This window comes from Eulemur rufifrons, chromosome 2 (assembly GCF_041146395.1).
Source record: "Eulemur rufifrons isolate Redbay chromosome 2, OSU_ERuf_1, whole genome shotgun sequence".
In the NCBI taxonomy this organism is placed as follows: Eukaryota; Metazoa; Chordata; class Mammalia; order Primates; family Lemuridae; genus Eulemur; species Eulemur rufifrons.
In genome coordinates, this window is record NC_090984.1 from 71735514 (window position 1) to 71754994 (window position 19481).

Consider the following 19481-nt stretch of genomic DNA (forward strand, 5'->3'; position numbering starts at 1 on the left):
TTTGCCGTGGTTCTGTTGAACCACCCACTAATAAACTGTCTTAATTTTCCCAATTATAAAACAAGGCTGATTCTTAATCTGCACCCTCACTGAGATTGAAAGAATTGAATGAGAGCATATATACAAAAGTAACTGCAAAACTAGCAGTAGCAAACAAGCGTAATCACTATGATGGCTATCAACAATATATCTAGGTTGAAATTGTACATGCAGAGAAACACATACTGAATATTAGATGAAATATTTATTTAAAAAACATTCTTTTGAAGGTTAAAATTGAACTAATATGCTTACCAAATAATATGATGTGTTGAAATATTGGGAAATTCTATTTTGAAAATACAGTTAGTTAAAGAACTGGAGGCTAAGAAATTCCTTTGGGAAAGTTACTTCTGGCAGTACCTTTTTTTTTTTTTTAACTTTATAAAATCTTAGGAACTTAATAATAATTTATTTTGGATTGCCAGGAAGAAATTCAAGCTTTCTTAAATAATTAATACAATTGAGTTTATCCCCGATTTTAGCCTTCCTATTCCAAAAGTTCCAAAAGTTGAATACTGTAATAGCTAGCTAAAGATGCTTATTCAGCATAAGCACATAAAGGCACATTTTTGTGTTTTGCCAGTGTTTTTTCCCAAAATTTAAACAAATATATATATGATCCAAGTGGGAAGTGTTTGAATTTATAATGGTTTTTGTGTTAAAATATTACTGAATTGTCTTTATGATTATTTCTTTTAATCAAATCATTTCTAAAAATCCATTAAAATATAAAAACAATTTTGCTTTAGTATAGTTTTCATTTGTATAACTTGTATCTCACACATCCAAAATGTAGGTTCCCATTTCTGTCATAATTTTCCATTTTTTTTTCCTAGCAGATTTACTCTGCTATGATAGGGAGTAAGTTGTCCTTTGAAAAATCATGTAATTTTACTTTTCCCTATTCAGTTATTCAAAATACTTGAAACAAAATATGCAAGGTACTATGTGTCACTTTTTATATTTTTCTAGATTATCTTTATTTTTCAAAATATCTACTTTAGTAAGTTATTCATGCATTTTTGTCTAAGTACTTTGATATGATATGGACCCCATCCTCAAAAACAGTATTTTTCAACCTTGGCTGCACATCGGAATCAGCTGTAGCAATTTAAAAAATGCTGAGTCCTGGGTCCAACCCCCAGAGATTCTGATTTAATCATTCTGGAGTGTGTCCACGGCATCAGGATCTTAAAGTTACCCAAGTGATTCTAAAATGTAGTCAAGGCTGAGAACCACTGCTCTGGGAGCTCACAGTCTTGTAGGGGAGATTAATATAGTAACAGTGGCAACAAACCAATTTATGGTATACTTACTCGTGCCAAGCAGCAGGCTAAGTACTTTATGTAATTTACCTCATTTAACTCACAACAACCTTATAGAGAAAGATTCTGTTACTATTCCTATTTTATGACTAAGGACATGAGAATTAGAAAGATTAAGAAACTTGTCCAAGGTCCCATGGGTGCTAATTGGCTGAGACATAACTCAAACATCTCTGTCCAACTCCAGAGTGGTAACTCTTCATCACTGACTATCAAGGTAGAAACTATCTCATAAACAGATTTTTTAAGGCTCAAGTCATAATGCTTGGTAATAGAAGAAGTGAAAGAAGAATTACCTTCAGGAATACACAACCCTAAAAAGCCAGATATTGGAAATGTACACTTTTCTCCTTAGCCTGATTGTCAGAATGAATTGTAAATTTTATCAAAATAGTAATATCTGAAGCAAAGAATACTCCCAGGCAGTGTCCCGGTCTAGCTGCATACCTATCAGTTGTCATGGACACAGGAAGGAACGATGAAATCATTATCTGACTATTATTTTTTTAGTTGCGAGTCAGCATATAAGTCTGTCTGTAAACTGTATCTCTGTGTTCCCTATGGATCAGGGGAGCTGTCCCTCCTGGTTGTGACAGAACAACCACAAACAAAACAATCTTTCTCAGGGGAAAGCCATCTTTATCTGTCAGTATTAGTCAGTTGAGAAACAGAGCTGCAGGCAGCTGAAAAAACAGTTTGACTGTTTTAAGTTTACAGGTGGCCTTATAATGGAAAGTTTTACACACTGAGATTCCTTTTCAAGTTAAAAAAAGTTTGGACAAAAAGGGACAAAATTTGGCAGGATTTTCATGCAATGCTTCTAACCAGCTTACGAAAGCAAAAGTATCAAATTTTAGTGAAGCTTGGTGAACTAAGCACCCGCCTTCTGGCAAACAGGTTTGACTAACTGTTACCACCCTTTCTAAACTGCACATTCCTCATGGTTAAAATCAGAATAGCCACAGGTACCTGCTATCACAGGGCCTGGCATACACACAACACTCAAGAAATGTTTTCTGAATGAATTCATGGGCTTTGGGGAGAACTAATTTTAAAAATACTTTTGAAAAGCAGATTGTAGACATAGTAACATAATAGTCTGTAAATAATAGGACAGCTGCTTAAAGCCCAGGTAGAAAGCATTTTAATACGTCTGTTTATTTGCTTGGGTGGTGGTGGTGGTGGTGGTGGCAGTGTTTTTTGGGAAGGAACCAAGATGAAATGGAGAGAAGGTATTTGACTGATAATTCCATAATCATTAGCAGAATGGATCAGATATCTGGGGCTCTGTGAAAAATACCTATTGTGCTTCTCCAACATTTGGGGCAATGGAGAAGACAGGGCCCGTTTATTTTTTAAGTGGGTCAAAATATCCTTTTCCTTATTCTCCTACTATACCTTAAACTTTGTCTGCAGGAAAGGCACAATTTGGAACCCATCAAAAGGGATTAAACTGTTGGAAATTTAACACATTATCCCCATGGAACAAAATACAATTAATTAAATTTATCAATTTAGCTACTGTTTTCTTAGAATAAAATCAGGGTTTTAAAAAGGCAGATTAGGCAGCTATTGACAAGAGTCAGAAAAGCATGGAGTGCCTTGGTAGGAAGCTTAGAACAGTCCCTGACTGAGAACACTGAACCCTGTAGTTGAGGGATTAGAAAAAATACATAGAAACCAATGAGAAAAGGAGAGCTAGCTAATTGCAAACTTGAGTAATAATGAATGTTACCTTCAAATCCTGTGAAAAAGACTGACAGACCCTAGTTAATTTATAAATCAGTAGTTGTCAATCAGGTGGTCTCTTTATCATTGGGGTGGGATATGGAATAATTTACATTAAAGACAAGGACTTTATTTCTTTATCTTGATTATTATAACAATGATTGATAAAATTTTCTCCAAATAACACTTTGTAATTTAATACCTCAAAATTTATTATGAATGATAAATATAATAGAATATCTACAAACATATAAATTCCCTTCTTTTTTAAAAAAGTAGGTCTTAGGGGAGAAAAGTGACCCAAATTATTTGATGGAGTGACTACTATGATATGAGCTCAGAATCACTCCTGTAGACCCACTTTAGAATACTGGAAAGGAAGCCTCCAGAAGCAACCTAATGACTCTACTTTGGAACTAAAAAGACAACTTCATCTGGTAAAAAAGATTATGTTAATGATGTCTAGGTTTTGAAACAAAATAGTGAAATAAGATTAAGTTTATAGAAAGTAAACAGAAATACAGTTTACACTGTACATTTAGAAGAGAATTATAGTTAGTATATATGCATGTATTCATATACTGTGTCACTCATCTGTGAAGATCTAAAAAAATGTTTGGAAGATATTTAAATACTTGTACATTTTACCTCTCCATTAATAATAACTAACACAGAACACTCACTAAGTGGTAGGCACAATTCTAAGCACGTTACATTTATCAATCCATCTGATCCTTCCAACAGCCTTATGAAGTAGATGGCATCCTATCTTTATTTTATGGGTGAAGCACAAAGACTTTAAGCTGCCTGCCCAAGGTAACACAGCTAGTATCAGAGTTGGGATCTGATGTCGGGCAGCAGAGCATCAGAACCCCCGCAGAACACCACCTCCCATTCTTACCTCTATGCTCTTTGTAAGGTAACATTCACTATTAAAACATGTACGTTTCTTGATGGGGTACCTTATTTTCCTCTTCTTGGTTGATCTCAATAGTACATACTTATTTCCTTGCTTATCAATAATCTCATAGTGGACTAAAAAGTTTGTCAACTATGTAACTATTTTTGGAAAACTATGTAATTCCAAAACAAAGATCAGAGAATAAAGATGAGGTAGATCAATGTTTTCAATGTATATGTTCCACATACACACATATCACCCCCACACAAATGAGCTATATAACTCTTTGGAATGCTACAGTAGGAATTTAATAGACCAGAACAGAAAATTAAGATTAGGTTACTATGACCACACTGAATAAGTCCTCTGTCGTTTGACTGCCACACATGTGGGACTGACCTGGGTATCCCTAAAGCAGGAGGTGATAAGTAGAAAGACTGACTAGAAAAAAAATACAACTAACACAGTGCCCTTTGAGCTTGAGAAAACAAATCTACCTCCAAGCAGTAAGAAATTCAATAATCAGATACTCTATTTTTCTTATAACCATTCCTGGGCAGCCGGGTGTTGGGAAGAAACATGCACAGACAAGATCCAGGAAGCCCAGGAAGACAACTATCTAGGTTTGCAGAATCGATGAGACTTAGAGTACCTAGAACTAAAGTCCCTCCAAGATTGACTCCTACCTAGAGTAATCAGGGCAGGAAAACTAGGGCCCTTTTGTATTTCCTTTTTCTTCCTTTGCAGCTACTAGGAATACAATGGAATAGTGCATCCTGGACAGTGCATGGTTCCTGAGGTAATGTCTGAATTTGGTGGCAGGTGAGCAGCAATGGTTAACCTTACCACTAATAACACTGGGCATGAAGGGAACTACATCAACTCCCTTCAGATTGTTTAGGAAATAATATGTTCTCTACTATCTTGATGAAAGGTTTAGAAGTTTTAAATTAATTAACATTAAAAATTGAGAACCAAAATAATTTGACATTTATTAATTCATCTATTCATTCAACACGTTTACTGAGTACCTGTCCTATACCACGTTCTGTTTTAGGCACTGGGGACAAAGCAGAGTACCAAATAGACCAAGATTTTTAATTCTCAAATTAGCCAGGCATGGTGGCATGTGCTGTAGTCCTAGCAATTAATACTTGGCAGGCTGAGGTGGGAAGATGGCTTGAGGCTAGAAGTTCGAGGTTGCAGGGAGCTATGATTGTGCCCACTGCATTTCAGCCTGGGTGACAGAGCAAAACCTCATCTCTAAAAAAAAAAAAAGTGTGACTCCTCTCATGTTATTCAAATGTAAGAATATATAGATTTATATAAACTGCAAAAAAAATGACAAAAAATGCAGGCATTTTCAAATCTAGAAATAGTTATTTTACTAACAACCCATACATATTAATGATCACTGTGGCCCCCACTTTCTCCAAACTTGGTGGCTGCTTTTATTCCTAGCTCTTTGGTTTGCACTTCCCCTTTGCTCCTTCACTACTGTCTGACCACTCACCCTACATCCCTCCATCCATTTATTCACTGCACAAATATGTACCAGGAACCACTGGAGTAAGAACCTCTAGAACCCATTCACTTTTGTCCCTTAGGACCAGAGCCTTTACAGGTTGTAAGAGATTCAAGACTATTCTATTTTTTTGAGACTCTCAATATATTAAAAAGTAAAAAATGCTAACTAACATACATGGTTATTAAAATGTAGTTTATTTTAAATGACTACATGTCACATAGTAATTACTTTAACCTACACAATTGCAATGGCAAAGACAATGACTTTATATCTAGTCATACTTGAAAGAAATCTCAAAAATTTAAATTTATGAAGCCCTCTGTGAATGTGAGGCCCTATTCAAATGGCCTTCCTGATCCTGCCTGGAACCCTTTTCCTCTTGGCTGCTGGTGCCTCCCTATCTCCTTGCCAAGGAGAAGCCACTCCACATCTGAGTATCTCCCCCACTTCCCACCCCTTAGAGCTCTTAAAAGCTCCAGGAAGTCAGCCTCAGGATAGAGGACCCTATATTTTGGCTTAGGAACCTAAATGCCCCAGGGATCATTGCTCCTATTAGTGGTATTTCATACTTGTTACAGGATTTTTTTTTTTAAACAAGGAATAATAGTAAGATTTTTGTGGCTTGCCCATGAATTACATAACATTATTCTAAGGAGAAATGCACCCTAATGTCAAACAACTCACCTAAAACTACAGATTTTTGAAACATGATCTACACATTTAGGGTATTACCTGAGACTATACTTTTCCTCACACATGGTAACTATATTCCTTATTATTTTCTTATATGTCTTTCCTACGCATGATAACTATCTTTTTTTTTTCATTCAACTTGCCCATAAAAGTGGTTTTACAAAATTGTGTCATCCATTTCTAACTTACATAAATAATGGGAAGTAGAAGACTTTCTTTTTGAGTTTACAAAATAAAATATTTCTGTGTATAGCTGCACACAAACAGCAACTGTGCATTTTATATTGATTATGTCAGATATTCTATTATAAAGAGCAAATCATCCTCTTTAGCATAGGATCATCTTCATTTAGATACACCTTAGGTCAAAACACAAAAGTTATATTTTCAGTGCTACTCTGAGAAACTATGACTCCTACAAGGAACATTCCTTCCACTATCAGAAAAATAAAATGCTATGAAAGAGTTCAAAGTATTTGGCTTCTAAATCAGATGGTATTTTTCTTAACCTCTGCCATATTTATGCCTGATTAGGGAGGAGTACATAAGCAAAACAGGTCTCAATGGAATTTCACTGCTTTGTGGCAAATGCTATTTGAATAAAAATGTATTTATTGAGTAGCTACTATATTCTAAGCACTCTACTAGGCCTGGAGATACAAAATAAACAAGACCTGGCCTCTACTTAAAAGGGGCTCACTCTTTGCAAGACTTAGAAAACAAGAAATAGATCCATTGTAATCTTTTAAATTAATGACAAAAAAATCAAGGAAAACTAAAATAATTGTGATAAGCATCTTTGCAAAGTGAAACATAACAGTACACATTATGTAAGCATACCAATGAAAACATTATAAGTACATATAATACTAGATTATGGCCATTTAACTATTGAATGAACAGATGATCCATTTTTTGATTATGGAAGATATAAATCCCACAAGAATAACGTAGACATCATTCTCACCACTGCTTTTTGTTTAACTTAGATACCAGTGTCTCTACTTTTCTCTCTTTTTCTTCCCTTCCTTGCTTCTCTGTTGAATTTCTAATATCCAGCATACATGTGCTCAAAAGAGTAGAATGTATATACCAATGCATATCTCTACCAACTAATGAAGGAAACAGACAGTCTTATCACTTCTTGAGGCTCGATTAGGCAAACACAATGAAACTGTATTGTTCTGTAAAACAAAGTTTCTGATATGCCTTAGAATTTTGATATCATTACAGTCCTATTTCAATGTTAAAGAATATAAAACAAATGTTTTCTTAGGGCAACTAAAACCACTAAATCAAAAAAATCACTAGTCTTTAATACTTTGTATATTTATTACGGTACTTTCAATATTCATCCTCTTTATATAATTGTCCTAAAATTCCTTGGCTGTATGCATTTCTCATTAAGAGAGAAAAAGTACTCAGTTTAATTTAGTAATCATTTAACCAAAAAAAAAAAAAAAAAAAAAAAAAAGGTTTTTAAAGACATGGGAACGTTATACTGCCATCTTGTGGTTAAAAGTTTATTTACAGCAGCAAGCACTTGTACTTCTCATTCACAAACTAAATCCACAACACAGTATATATTATTCTGAAAAAACTCCTGTTGAGAACTTATGTTTAAGAAAAATAATATTATTCATAACTCTCCCCAATATCTTAGGTTAAAAGCCAGTAGATTAAAACAAGAAATGGCATTTTCAGTAGCTGCTTCAGATACGTAAATATAAACAACTATGCATTTAGCACTATAGCTCCTGCTCACAGAAGTTTATAATTTACTATTACTGTAATATACACTCTAGCCCTAAGAACTTGGAGAAAAAGTTTTGTTTGATCCAGGACTCTACTTCAAATTCCAAAGTAAGAACCACCATAGAGAAAATAAATATTATAGCAAATAGAAATAGTTTCTTCCATTTCTCTTTCTTACTCATATATAAACCTATTTTCCATACACAGCTGAGAATCATAATTAAATGGAAAATTAATTCCAAAAGTACAATCCTTTGTATTTCTCAGGTGTAGAATCCTCTGTGATCTATGTAAGGCACCTGTTCCAACTGCTTTGCAATGGTGGAATCTAATTAGAAGTTAACCCATTTCTAGATCTAACTCTATCTGCAGAAAGCTTTCCTTTTTCACCAAAATTATAGGAAGACAGCACCACCTATAGGTCTGCACAAGTGCAGAACGTTATCTTAGATTCAGATATGAACATCCACTGTGATACACTAGCCAATCAAATGTACTGCCCTAGAAAGATGCTCCAAAACAACCCTGCTCATTCTCAAATCTCTGGAGAAGATCTTGCAATTTATTCCAAAGTATTTTAACCTATTTCTACAATGATTCCCCCAAATAATAATCCTAATAATAGCAGCCTAAGCAACAAAAACTAAAACCAATGTTTCCCACATTGTATTACTCTGATTTGGTACACTTGCTTGTCCAAAAATATTGGTAACTTTTCAAGAAATATTAGCACATTGGTGTGTCCTTTATTTTTTCTTCTTGCTCGCTCTCTCTCTGTCTCTCTCTCTCCCCATCTCTCCCCCTCTCTCTCCCCCTCTCCCTCTTTCACTCCCTCTCTCGCTCTCCCACTTTTCCCCCCTCCCTCACCACATTCTGAAATTTTCATTTTGGTCACAGTTCCATTTTGGGTTCATCCAATTCCATTGAAACATACATTTCATTCTTCTTTCTCCAAAAATAAGGAAGTTATGCCTTCTCCCTTTGTAGTCCATTCTAGTTTTTACGGACATTAAACTAAATTCACCCTTGCACTTAACCTAAAGCAACCAGACTCACACAAAAGAAAAGGCTCAACACAAACCTATTTCATGCACCTTAAGATCCCTCCTTTTTCACAAACGGGCTCTTCCTGTCCATCCATTCTGGGATTGCTCTCACTTCAGTGAGACACTCCAGAAACTTATCTGGTTATATAAGGGTTCCATTAATATTAGTAATACATGAGGATTGAGGTTTGGCCCATTCCTAATCAATTGCCTGGAGGGGCTGGCAGAAAGAGATGCCCCCATTGATACTGACAGAGCCCCATGCTGGGTAATGTGGAGAATTTTATATATGAACTACAGCTGGCATTTGAAAGTCCTACAAACACAAGAAATGGCCTGTTGCACAGAGTACAGACTCTGTTCATCAATACTCAAGTTCCCAAGGCAGCTATGATATTTAACCCAACCAGAGAGAAAAGAAGCCCTAGGGGGGCAATACATATATGGGGCTGCTTGCCTGATGTCTCATTCTGTACTCTAAGAGGCAGGGTGGAATAGTGGATGAGAGCTCAAGCTTTGAAAACAAAGAGAACAAAGTTTGAGTCTGTGCTCTGTCACTGGCCTTGAGCAAGTTACTTAATTTCCCTGAGCTTCACTTTTCTCATCTTCAAGAAGTTACAAATTAATATAGATGATTTAAGCAAAGTAAGGTGCTTTATGCATAATAAGCATTCAATAAATGTTAGCACTCAAAAAGATAAGACATTTCTCTTTTATCTTATCCTATTTATTGACTGTTATAATTAGTTAGGACCCCCTCAACCCAAACAAACACCTGACAAATTTCATTTGTGACTTAAGATGACAAAAAAAATGAATAAAAAAAACTGAACTCAGAAATAATCAACAGAGCAAATAGACAACCTACAGAATGGGAGAAAATATTTGTAAACTATACATCTGATAAATAACTAATATCCAGAATCTACTCAAGCAAATCAGCAAAAAAAAAAAACCCCACAAACAACCCATTAAAAAGTGGGCAAAAGACAGGGACAGAAGCCTTTCAAAAGAAGATGGACAAATGGACAATAAACATACGAAAAATGTTTAATATCACTAATCATCTGGGAAATGCAAATTAAAACCACAATGAGGTATCACCTTACCCATTTAGAATGGCTTTTATTAAAAAGTCCAAAAACGATAGATGCTGGCATGGATGCAGAAAGAAAGGAACACTTATACACTGTTGGTGGGACTGCAAATTAATACAACCTCTATGAAAAACAGTATTGGAGATTCCCAAAGAACTAAAAGTAGACCTGCCATTCAATCTAGCAATCCCACTATTGGGTATCTTCCCAAAAGAAAAGAAGTCATTTTATCAAAAAGACACTTGCATTCGAATGTTTATTGCAGCACAATTCAGAATTGCAAAGATGTGGAATCAACCGAAGTGCCCATCAGTTTATGAGTGTGTTAACAAAATGTGGTATATGTTTACCAGGGAGTACTGCTCAGCCATAAAAAGGATGAATTAATGCCTTTTGCGACAATTTGGATGGAACTAGAGACCATTATCCTAAGTGAGGTATCTCAAGAATGGAAACACAAGTACCACGTGTACTCGCTATTAAATTGGAACTAACTGATGGGCACACATGTGCACAGAGGGATGTTTAAGTCATTGGAAATCAAGCAGGGAGGAAGGAGGAGGAGGGGATGGACAAAAACCTACCTGAAGGGTACAATGAACACCATTCTGGTGTTAGGCACACTTATAGCCATGACTCAAACATTACAAAAGCAATCCATGTAACAAAAACATTTGCACTCCCTTAATATTTTGAAATAAAAAAAAATTTAAAAAACTGAATTCAAAATAGAAATGAGCACAACTATATAACCAAGAGAAAATAGTATTTGAAGATCTGATATTAGTTTCAAAATGTATCTCTAAAACATGTTTGAAAATCAGTAGAGTCCACTTGACCCTCAATTCCATGTTATTTCTACTGTATACCTTAGAAATGTGAGTCTGCAGGGCACAAAGAAGCTGGAGATACAGATCTGGGAGCCACTTGCAAATAGGTAATACTGAAGCCACAGAGTAGGTGGGCTTGTTCAGGGAGATAACAGAATGTGAGGAGCAGAGAACTTAGAACTATGTAGAATATCAATTTTTGAGGAAAGGGGAAGAGGAGCCAGCAAAGGAGACAGTAAAAGCGTGATCAGATGAAAAGAAGAGAGTGAAAATCAACTGCAGAGACCCTTTAAAGAGAAAAAATGGTCAGAGATGTGAAATTCCACAAAGACTAGATAGAATTAGAAATGAAAAGCAGCAGTTAACAGGTTCAGCAGAAAGGTAAAGATGGATATGCCAATCGCAGTAAGCTGAAGACTGAGTGAGGAACTTTTCAGAAAGGTTGACTGTGAAAGGAAGGAGGAAGACAGGGCCATAGCTTGAGATATGGGACGTGAATTTCAGAAACACAACATGAGGTGAAAAATACAATAGAATGTCTCTTGTGGGTTGAACTGTGTGTGTCCCTGAAAAAAATGTGTTCAAGTTCTAACCCCAGTACCTGTGAATGTGACTTTATTTGGAAATAGGGTCTTTGCAGATGTCATCAAGATGAGGTCATATTGAATTAAAGTGGACCCTAATCCAATGACTGATGTCATTATAAGAAGAGGGACACAAATAGATAGGGAAAGAATGCCATGTGACAATGGAGGCAGAGATTGGAGTACTGTGTCCACAAGCCAAGGAATACCAAGGACTGCTGGCAACTGCCAGAAGCCAGCAGAGAGGCAAGGAACAGATTCTCCCTCACTGCCTCCAGAAGGAGCCAGCCCTGATGACACTCTGACTTTGGACTTCCAGCCTCCAGAACTGTGAAAGAATAAATTCCTGTTGTTTAAGCCATCCAGTTTGTGGTACATTGTTCTGGCAACCCTACCAACTAATATAAGGTCTATATAAATAAATTTAAAAATACAGATCTAATAGATATTTACAATGTGTATAAAACTGTGATCATATGAAAGTGTGAAATAATTGACAAAAACATTTAAATATCTTAGTTACTTGGAAAATAACTGTCTGCCAATTTAGATATAATAACAACGTGAGAATGAAAGAAAAAAGAAAGGGAAATAGGTAACAAAAACCAGTTAAAATCTAGTACAATTGTGAAAATCCTATAGAAGTCCATTAACATGGTTTCTTTCATGCATTGTCATTTTAAAGATATCACCTACTTAAATCATAAAAATGTCTGAAAAGGATTTGTGCAATTCTTTTCAGTTTGTGGTACTGGAATGAAAGATGAAACATAAATAAAAAGATTATCATAAGCCTCTCACTCATAAGGTGACAGAGATTTTAGATCTAAAGGTATTTTTTTCACATTATTTACTGAATGATTTCAACAAAAGAAAGTATTGTTGAAATAAAGTATAATATTATTGCAAATGTTGTCTAATGACTAAAACCCCTGAATACTTTTCTTTCTTCAGAGTAGGAGCCTAAGAATAATACTCTATGGCTTGGGCTTCTGACAATTATTTATTAATATAGTCAACAAACATTTCTGAGCACCTACTGTGCTATACTCTGAAACACCTGGTTCTCAATGCTCTGAGATGTCATAAATCAAGTCTCGGAGCAACAGGGAGGTGAGGAAGGGCTGGTTTAACAATATGTTCCTAGAACATTGTGTAAAAGTTATTTTACATTTTATGTCATTTGAATCAGGTACCCACATATTAAGAGTACTTACACTTTTAAAACATCTTGTAGGGAAGGAGAGTAAAATAAGATATCCTCTGAAATGTGGTTATGCAATTCATATTTTATTTGTTCTTAAATTCCTATTTTAGAGAACTAGATTTTCTTAAAGACAGACAAGCTACATTTTAATTAAAACACATCCCTTAAAGGTATTTTATAATTAATTTGAGCAATAGAGTTGCTTCCTCCTGTGTGGTTGAAATAAGGGGGATTTTTTTCTCCCTAATTACCCAGATAATGGGTTCCAGCCTCCCTTTGATGTGTCATAAAGGCTCACCTGTTTCACTATAACCTGCTATTTATTATCAAACAATTACATTTTCCCAAATCCTGAATTTCCAAAGGTGCCATTTATCCAAATCACATGTGTGTCCCCTTTGCGCCCATTCTAAAAAAGAATTTTCCTTGATCAAAAATTTAACCTTCATTACCCCCTGGTGTATCAGCCCTTTTATTACCTAGTCCAAATTAAAATCCAGAAGACTTCTAGTATACACACTGACTGTTAAGGAATTTCTTTTAACTGTATTTTAACTATTATGTTAAAGTAAGAAAAGGTAGAAATCTTGTGAAAACGAAGCATAAGATATAGAAGATCAGTTTAAAAAAATGAAGATTTGAAATTATCCTTTATGTTTTTATTATGTTTTATTTATTTATGCTTTATTAACCTTTTTAGGTTAAAAGCCTTGGATTCTCTCCCTATCAGAATAGGGCACAATTTGCATATACTTTCAGACAATTACTCTCCCTGAAGCCTATGCATGAATCCCAGGTTTCTCGCCCACAAAAAGTTTTTTCATTTCACTCTCATTTGACTCTTTGAAGGCAATTAGTGAGATTACACTGCACAAAGTACTTGAATTATGTTTAGTGTAAAATTGGAAAACTTGTTTCCAGAATACTTTGGCTAAAACAATTAATTTCAACGAAAACAATGGACTCCAGAGAGATGCACAAAGTAAAAACGCAATAATTGATGAAGATGTGGTGGAGTGCAAGTCCCTACAAGACACCAGGAACTAAGTTGAGGTTGGAGAGGAGGAACCAGCAGCCTAGAAATTTTGGAAAATAAATCAGTGTCCTGCCAGCACGGTGCTCATGTACATGGTATATAGAAGGGAATAATGCTGTAGGAATCATTCTGAGTTGGCCTTGCTGACTTTGAGGGATATAAGATTTCAGGAGGCAGGCGGAGGGTCCTAGAGTTGCCACTGTAGAAGAGAATTCAGTGTGGACAGGGCCTAGGCATGACTTCAGGAGGAAGCCTGACAGGCCTTGGCAAGAGCAGGGCCTCTCAGGGCCCCAAGGGGACTTTGTCACAGACCCTGGGAGGTTCTGAAGTTGGATGTGAAAACCCTGTGAGAGGCTGTAAAGAATGACCATCTGTGTGGGTCTAACAGGCTCCTATATGACATGGAAAATAAGAACAACCCCAACAGCTTTGAAAATACACGAAAGGGCCCAAACTGGTCAGGGTCTCAGGTGGAACCATGCTCTTGAAAGCTAATTTTTTTCCTATACAGATGAAATTATTTGGAGTGAGCAAGATACCATTCAGTGGAAAAACTGTAAGGATTGTATTTGTGGATAAAAGAGTTCTTTTAAGGAATGTAAACTAATCAGAGCTCCAGAGATAAGGATAGCTAGTAGATGTAACTTGAGCTTTCTGGCTTCAAAAACTGCCTGGCAGTGGGAACAGCATTCTCCCAGTGCCTCTCCTACCCCTCATTTCCTGTAAAAATGGCTGCACGCTTGTTCAACCATGGCATGTTAATTATCCCCTCTGCGCATCAGTGTCTTTCCCTGTAACTGGGGATTATAATCCTGCCTACGTTATGGAGTTGTGGTGAGGATTAAAAATGTTAATACATGCAAAGCTTAGAACTGGGTCTGGCATTTAGTATTTACCCAATAAATGTTAGCTAGCTTTATTATTTGCATCTTTCACGTGTTAATGAGAATGTCAAAGCTGGATGGAGCTGTAGAGGCCATCTGGGAAACATTTATGCAGAAAATCATTTTCAAGCTGGGCCTTGGAAAATGGATAGGATTTCGATTAGTAGAGAAAATAAGGAGGAAGACATTCCAGGCACTGGGAATAAAGATGGAAAGGTATAGGCAACATCCAAGAATGGTGAGCAGACCTATTTAGCAGAAACTGGATGGAATGTGTAGGAGAGGGATGGAAAATAAGCCTGAACGCTAAAATTGAGGGCACATACTAAGGAATACAGAATTCATTCTTCTTTTTCTGGTCAGCCATGAAAACCAAGACAGATTTCACTTCCAACCCTCTGCAGTTTGGCTTTGGTCTTCCCAGTCCATGAATATTTTTTCTCAAAGGTCTTCTAACACAATTCTTCTAAAACTTTATATAATACAAACCAATGACTTGGGGCCTTCTTAAAATGCAGATTCTGATATGGTCAGCGTGGAGTGAGGCCTGAGATCCTACATTTTCAACAAGCTTTCAGGGGCTACCATACTCATTCCGGCTGCTCATCCATGGACCACAATTTGAGTACCAAAGGTCCACTCCAGTTACCTCTTCTCATTCTCATCTTTACCCCTTTGCAGCACTGGCCCTTGCTGATCTCCCTAAAGCTCTCATCATTGGCTTCTATGACTCTCTCACTTGAATCTTATGCTATTACTTGAAGCTGAGAACACAGACTAGAAGCCTGCTCTGTAAAAATCCAGTACATATTGACTTGTCTTGAGCACAGCCTTCATCACATAAGACAAAGTTGCCACTGGTAACAAGATCTATATATAATAGCTGTAGCTACAATCTCAAGGCCAGGCTTTAGATCTATATTGTCCAAGCAACTGTCAATGCATCAATCTCTTTAGTCTTTTAAATGAAAATATTACAAACCATCTTCTAATAAAAGGCAGGCATATACTGTTATAGAGAACACCTATTGCCTATCTCATGATCCATCTAGTTTTTTCCTCTGGAAAATAATCTCCCCTAAGGTTCCCCAACCTACCTTCCCCACCAGTCTACATAGGGATTGGCCACAGTTGATTGCTGCAGAGGTGGGCCTCTCCCAATGCTGGGTTATTTTGAGTCTTTATCCCAGGATTTTGAACTAGAACTGAAAAAAAGAAAGCCAGTCTCTTGCTCTCTGTAAGGAACAGAAGCCAAGAGCATGTATACTTAGAATCTGCTAGGGACTACATTCTGCTACATGGACTAGAAGAGCAAAAAACAGCGGTCAACTGTAAGAAAGAAGACTGATGTGGACACCAGGAGAACACAGGGAAATCGCTACACAGCGTGACATAGATCTCCACATAGGCTGGGTAGGCAAGGCTTGACCACAGTCTGGCCTGACTCTACAGAATGCCCTGTAATTTCTCCAAGTGAAAGGGAAGGTAAGCAGCCCGTGAGGAGCTATTAAGAGGCCGTTTCTCCTTCCTGTCCTGTGGAAGATTGCCACAAGGCCATTTGCCCATCCATCTCTCTAGTTTCAGTAGAGCACAAGACCTTCCACCTTACCTTCATGTAGATTACAACTGCAGACTTCAGCATAAGTCTATAAAACTGCTTGGCTGTGGTTTAGAGGTAGGTCCTCAAAAGCAGAGTGACCCACCACTCACAACACCTACCCGCTGGGCTTCAGTTCAGTGTTTTCTGTGGTACTAGGGCACAGGGAACTGGTACCATGATGACTTACTTTTGCTGTCTGTATAAGTAAGAAACTCTCTGTATCTATTTTGGCATGTTTACTCCTTACCAGGCAAAATCGTGAAACTATGGCAAGTCATCCTAACAGCTGTAGTAGTAATACTTGTGGCCCTATTATTCCCACCTCCCTGCTGCCTTGGGAATGCTTGACCACTTGAGAAAGAGAAGAGATGGAAAAAAAAAAAAAAGTCAATCAACATATTTACTCTACTTTCAAACAATAAATATTTGAACCATTTTATTTCAAAAAAAAAAGAAAAAAAAAAAGAGAGAGAGAGAGAGAGATGGCAATTAGTTCACTTCCTGAGTTCCCCTCAGTGCTTCATGCTCTGATTCCAGTTTGTTCCAGGAATGCATCCCAGACCTTGAATTCCAAGAGATACCCTGGTATCTCTCCAATAAACCTCCCCAGTTTCTTTTTTATTTTCCCTAAAAAAGCCAGAACGTGTTTTTGACCTTTATAACCCAAAGGTCATATAACAGCCCCCCCACATACACACATTATATTCAATGGCAGTATCAGTAATTAGAATCGAGTGCCAGACAACCAAATGCATTTTCTGTTTTTATTAAAATTCTACCTCTCCTATATATTGATTGCTTTCTGGCCCTTGACCTAGTTTATGTAATAGTGTTAGTCTACATTTATTACAGTGCAATAAATATAAAGTTTTATGAAAATGCTTTCAGTCAAGTAAAAGAAGACGGGACTCTATTTTACTATTATGAAAGTACAAAATATACAAATCAACTGTGCAACTACTTTTATCTTATAAATGTCCTAATTTTCATTCATATTAGTTACAATTGTAAGAATTATGGTGAATCACCCATTATGTCTGTGATAAATACTTATCCAACAAAACAGTGTAAATGGGATTAGAGTATGATCCACTTTTAACATTCTTTGAGTTTAGCAGTGCCTGATATATAGTAGGATTGTCTAAATCAATATGCAGATGTCTTATGAGTCATTTGTCATAGCTTAGGATATTGATCAATTAACCTCACTTTCCCTTTGGGCCAGCTGAGTTTTCTTTGATCACAAGGCAGGTGATCAGCTGGAAGAGCCTTGAACATTGTGGAATTTACCCTAAAATAGTGAATAAATTGGTGCAAATTCATCATCACTACTGGGAAACAACTAAAAAAGTAAGCAGTGGGGCCACTGTCATCATAATAATGAATGGACATTACACGATTACCTATAAGAAAAGAATGCCTCAATTGTTATATTAATAAAATGACATCATTAGGAAAGTGTGCAGATTGTAAAAGACACATCTGGTGGCTTTGGTACACCTGAGATGCAAGCAGTTCATGACATAATGATAACTAATCATAAGCAGTCCCTTAGAAAAAGTCCAAATTTGTTTGAAAATAAAGTAAATTTTACCTAGTCAAAGTTAAACATTAGACATCTTCTAGTCTGTGTCTTAATATGATTTATTAGAGTTACCATAATATAATTTATTAAAATAGCTGCATTTATAAAATGTTTTATGGTGACGAGCCAGTTATGATACATACTTTACATATTTATAATAAAAATGCATCACAGCATGTAAGATTAAATTTTCAACCAACTCATAATTTATATTTCAAATATCTTTAAATTACATGCACATGACGTATCTTATGGTTAATAACTTTCTACAGCCACATTTAATGGTAATTATTTCCAAGATTAGTTATAATAGATTTTTTTTCTAAAGTTTTTTTTCCCACAGCATAACTCGCCATAAATTGTGAGTCCATTATATCAAAGGTGTTTTTATGTGTTAACATATGCATTTGATTTTAATGTGCCTATTTAAGGCACAAATGTCCCCAAGCAAGCAGAGTATGCATTAAGAAGCCCTGCGGGGTCCTGAAGTAAGTACTTTGATGAGGGAGGCAGGATTTATATAAGATGTGAGCTAGCTTGTAAGAGTCTACAATTGACAGCAAAACTAAGACGAAACTAGGACATTTTCAAGTAAAACAGCCAGCAAGGCAAAAAGGACTCCTTAAAGTTGCGGGCCTTGGGGCTGCCACCCTTGCTGTCTAGGCTAGGAACAGAGAAGGCCGGACGGAACCCGAGAGCGGCCCGCGCGAGCGCCGCGGCTACTTTACATGAGGCACCCGGCCTTCGCCGCCCGCTCCCCGCCTCCTTTGCTCTCGCGCTTCAGCGGCTCAATCTTTGCGCCGGGAGCGCAGAATTTTGAGGAAGAGGGCAGAACTGCGGTTGGGACACCTGTACGGGAAATGTTGTCGGGACACGCGGTACTGAATACGACTAGCCTCCAGCGGGGCGGGACGACCTTACCAGCAGAACCACCGGCCACGATCTGCCGAGAAGCCTCACGGGCTAAGCCGACATCGGGCTTGGGCGACATCTTCGCGGGCTGAGATAAGTGGGCGAGCTCGCAGCCTGAACACCGGTCTGCACGGCCTCTCCTAACCCAGAGAGCTGGGGCTGGGGTTGATCCTCGGGCCGAGTGGCCCCTTGTGGGGCGGCAATGCAACAACTGCTGGAAGGCGAAGGTTCAGGGCGCAAATTTGCTGCGTGATCTACGGCCGGTCGGAAACCTGTCTGCCGCGCTCCGTCTGGGGCGCCCTTTGCTCAGAGAAAGTCACTGGAAAGAAAACTTGCTGATGGAGTTGAGTTTGCCCACTGCAGCGGGTCAGGCTTGGACTCCTAGACTGACGCCCAAAACCTTCCCTATCAGGAGCCTCCCGCAGAGTTTATCAAGCTGGACGCGCTGTCTTTGATAACGCAAGTGAGGTGACCCGGGCTTGAAGTACTAAGTGCAAGGCTGGGGCGACCCTTGTTTCTTCGGGCAAGCCAGAGCACAGTGCAGTTCGAAAGAAGGGACTGATAAATGAATTCCTCGGAGTCAGTTGTCCTGAAATTGTGGACTGTAGCAACTAAGTCAAGTCAAAGCAAATCCAATTTACAATTATCTTACAATTGAGCTAATGTACTACTTTACCAAAAATAGTTTTAAGGGAATGTATCTCATATATTGAGTTTATCTACTGAAA

The 19481-nt window shown here is 37.3% G+C and overlaps 1 protein-coding gene across 2 annotated transcripts in view; it reads right to left on the bottom strand.

Annotated features, from left to right (window-relative positions):
- SLC25A21 (solute carrier family 25 member 21) overlaps window positions 1-19207 on the bottom strand; it is a 454686-nt gene extending 435479 nt beyond the window's left edge. For both annotated transcript variants that reach the window (XM_069464356.1, XM_069464346.1), the window contains exon 1: window positions 18763-19207. In XM_069464356.1, the coding sequence (XP_069320457.1) occupies window positions 18763-18832 (70 nt within the window). In that variant the 5' untranslated portion in view covers window positions 18833-19207. The remainder of the gene's footprint in view (window positions 1-18762) is intronic.
- Between the last annotated feature and the right edge of the window lie 274 nt (window positions 19208-19481).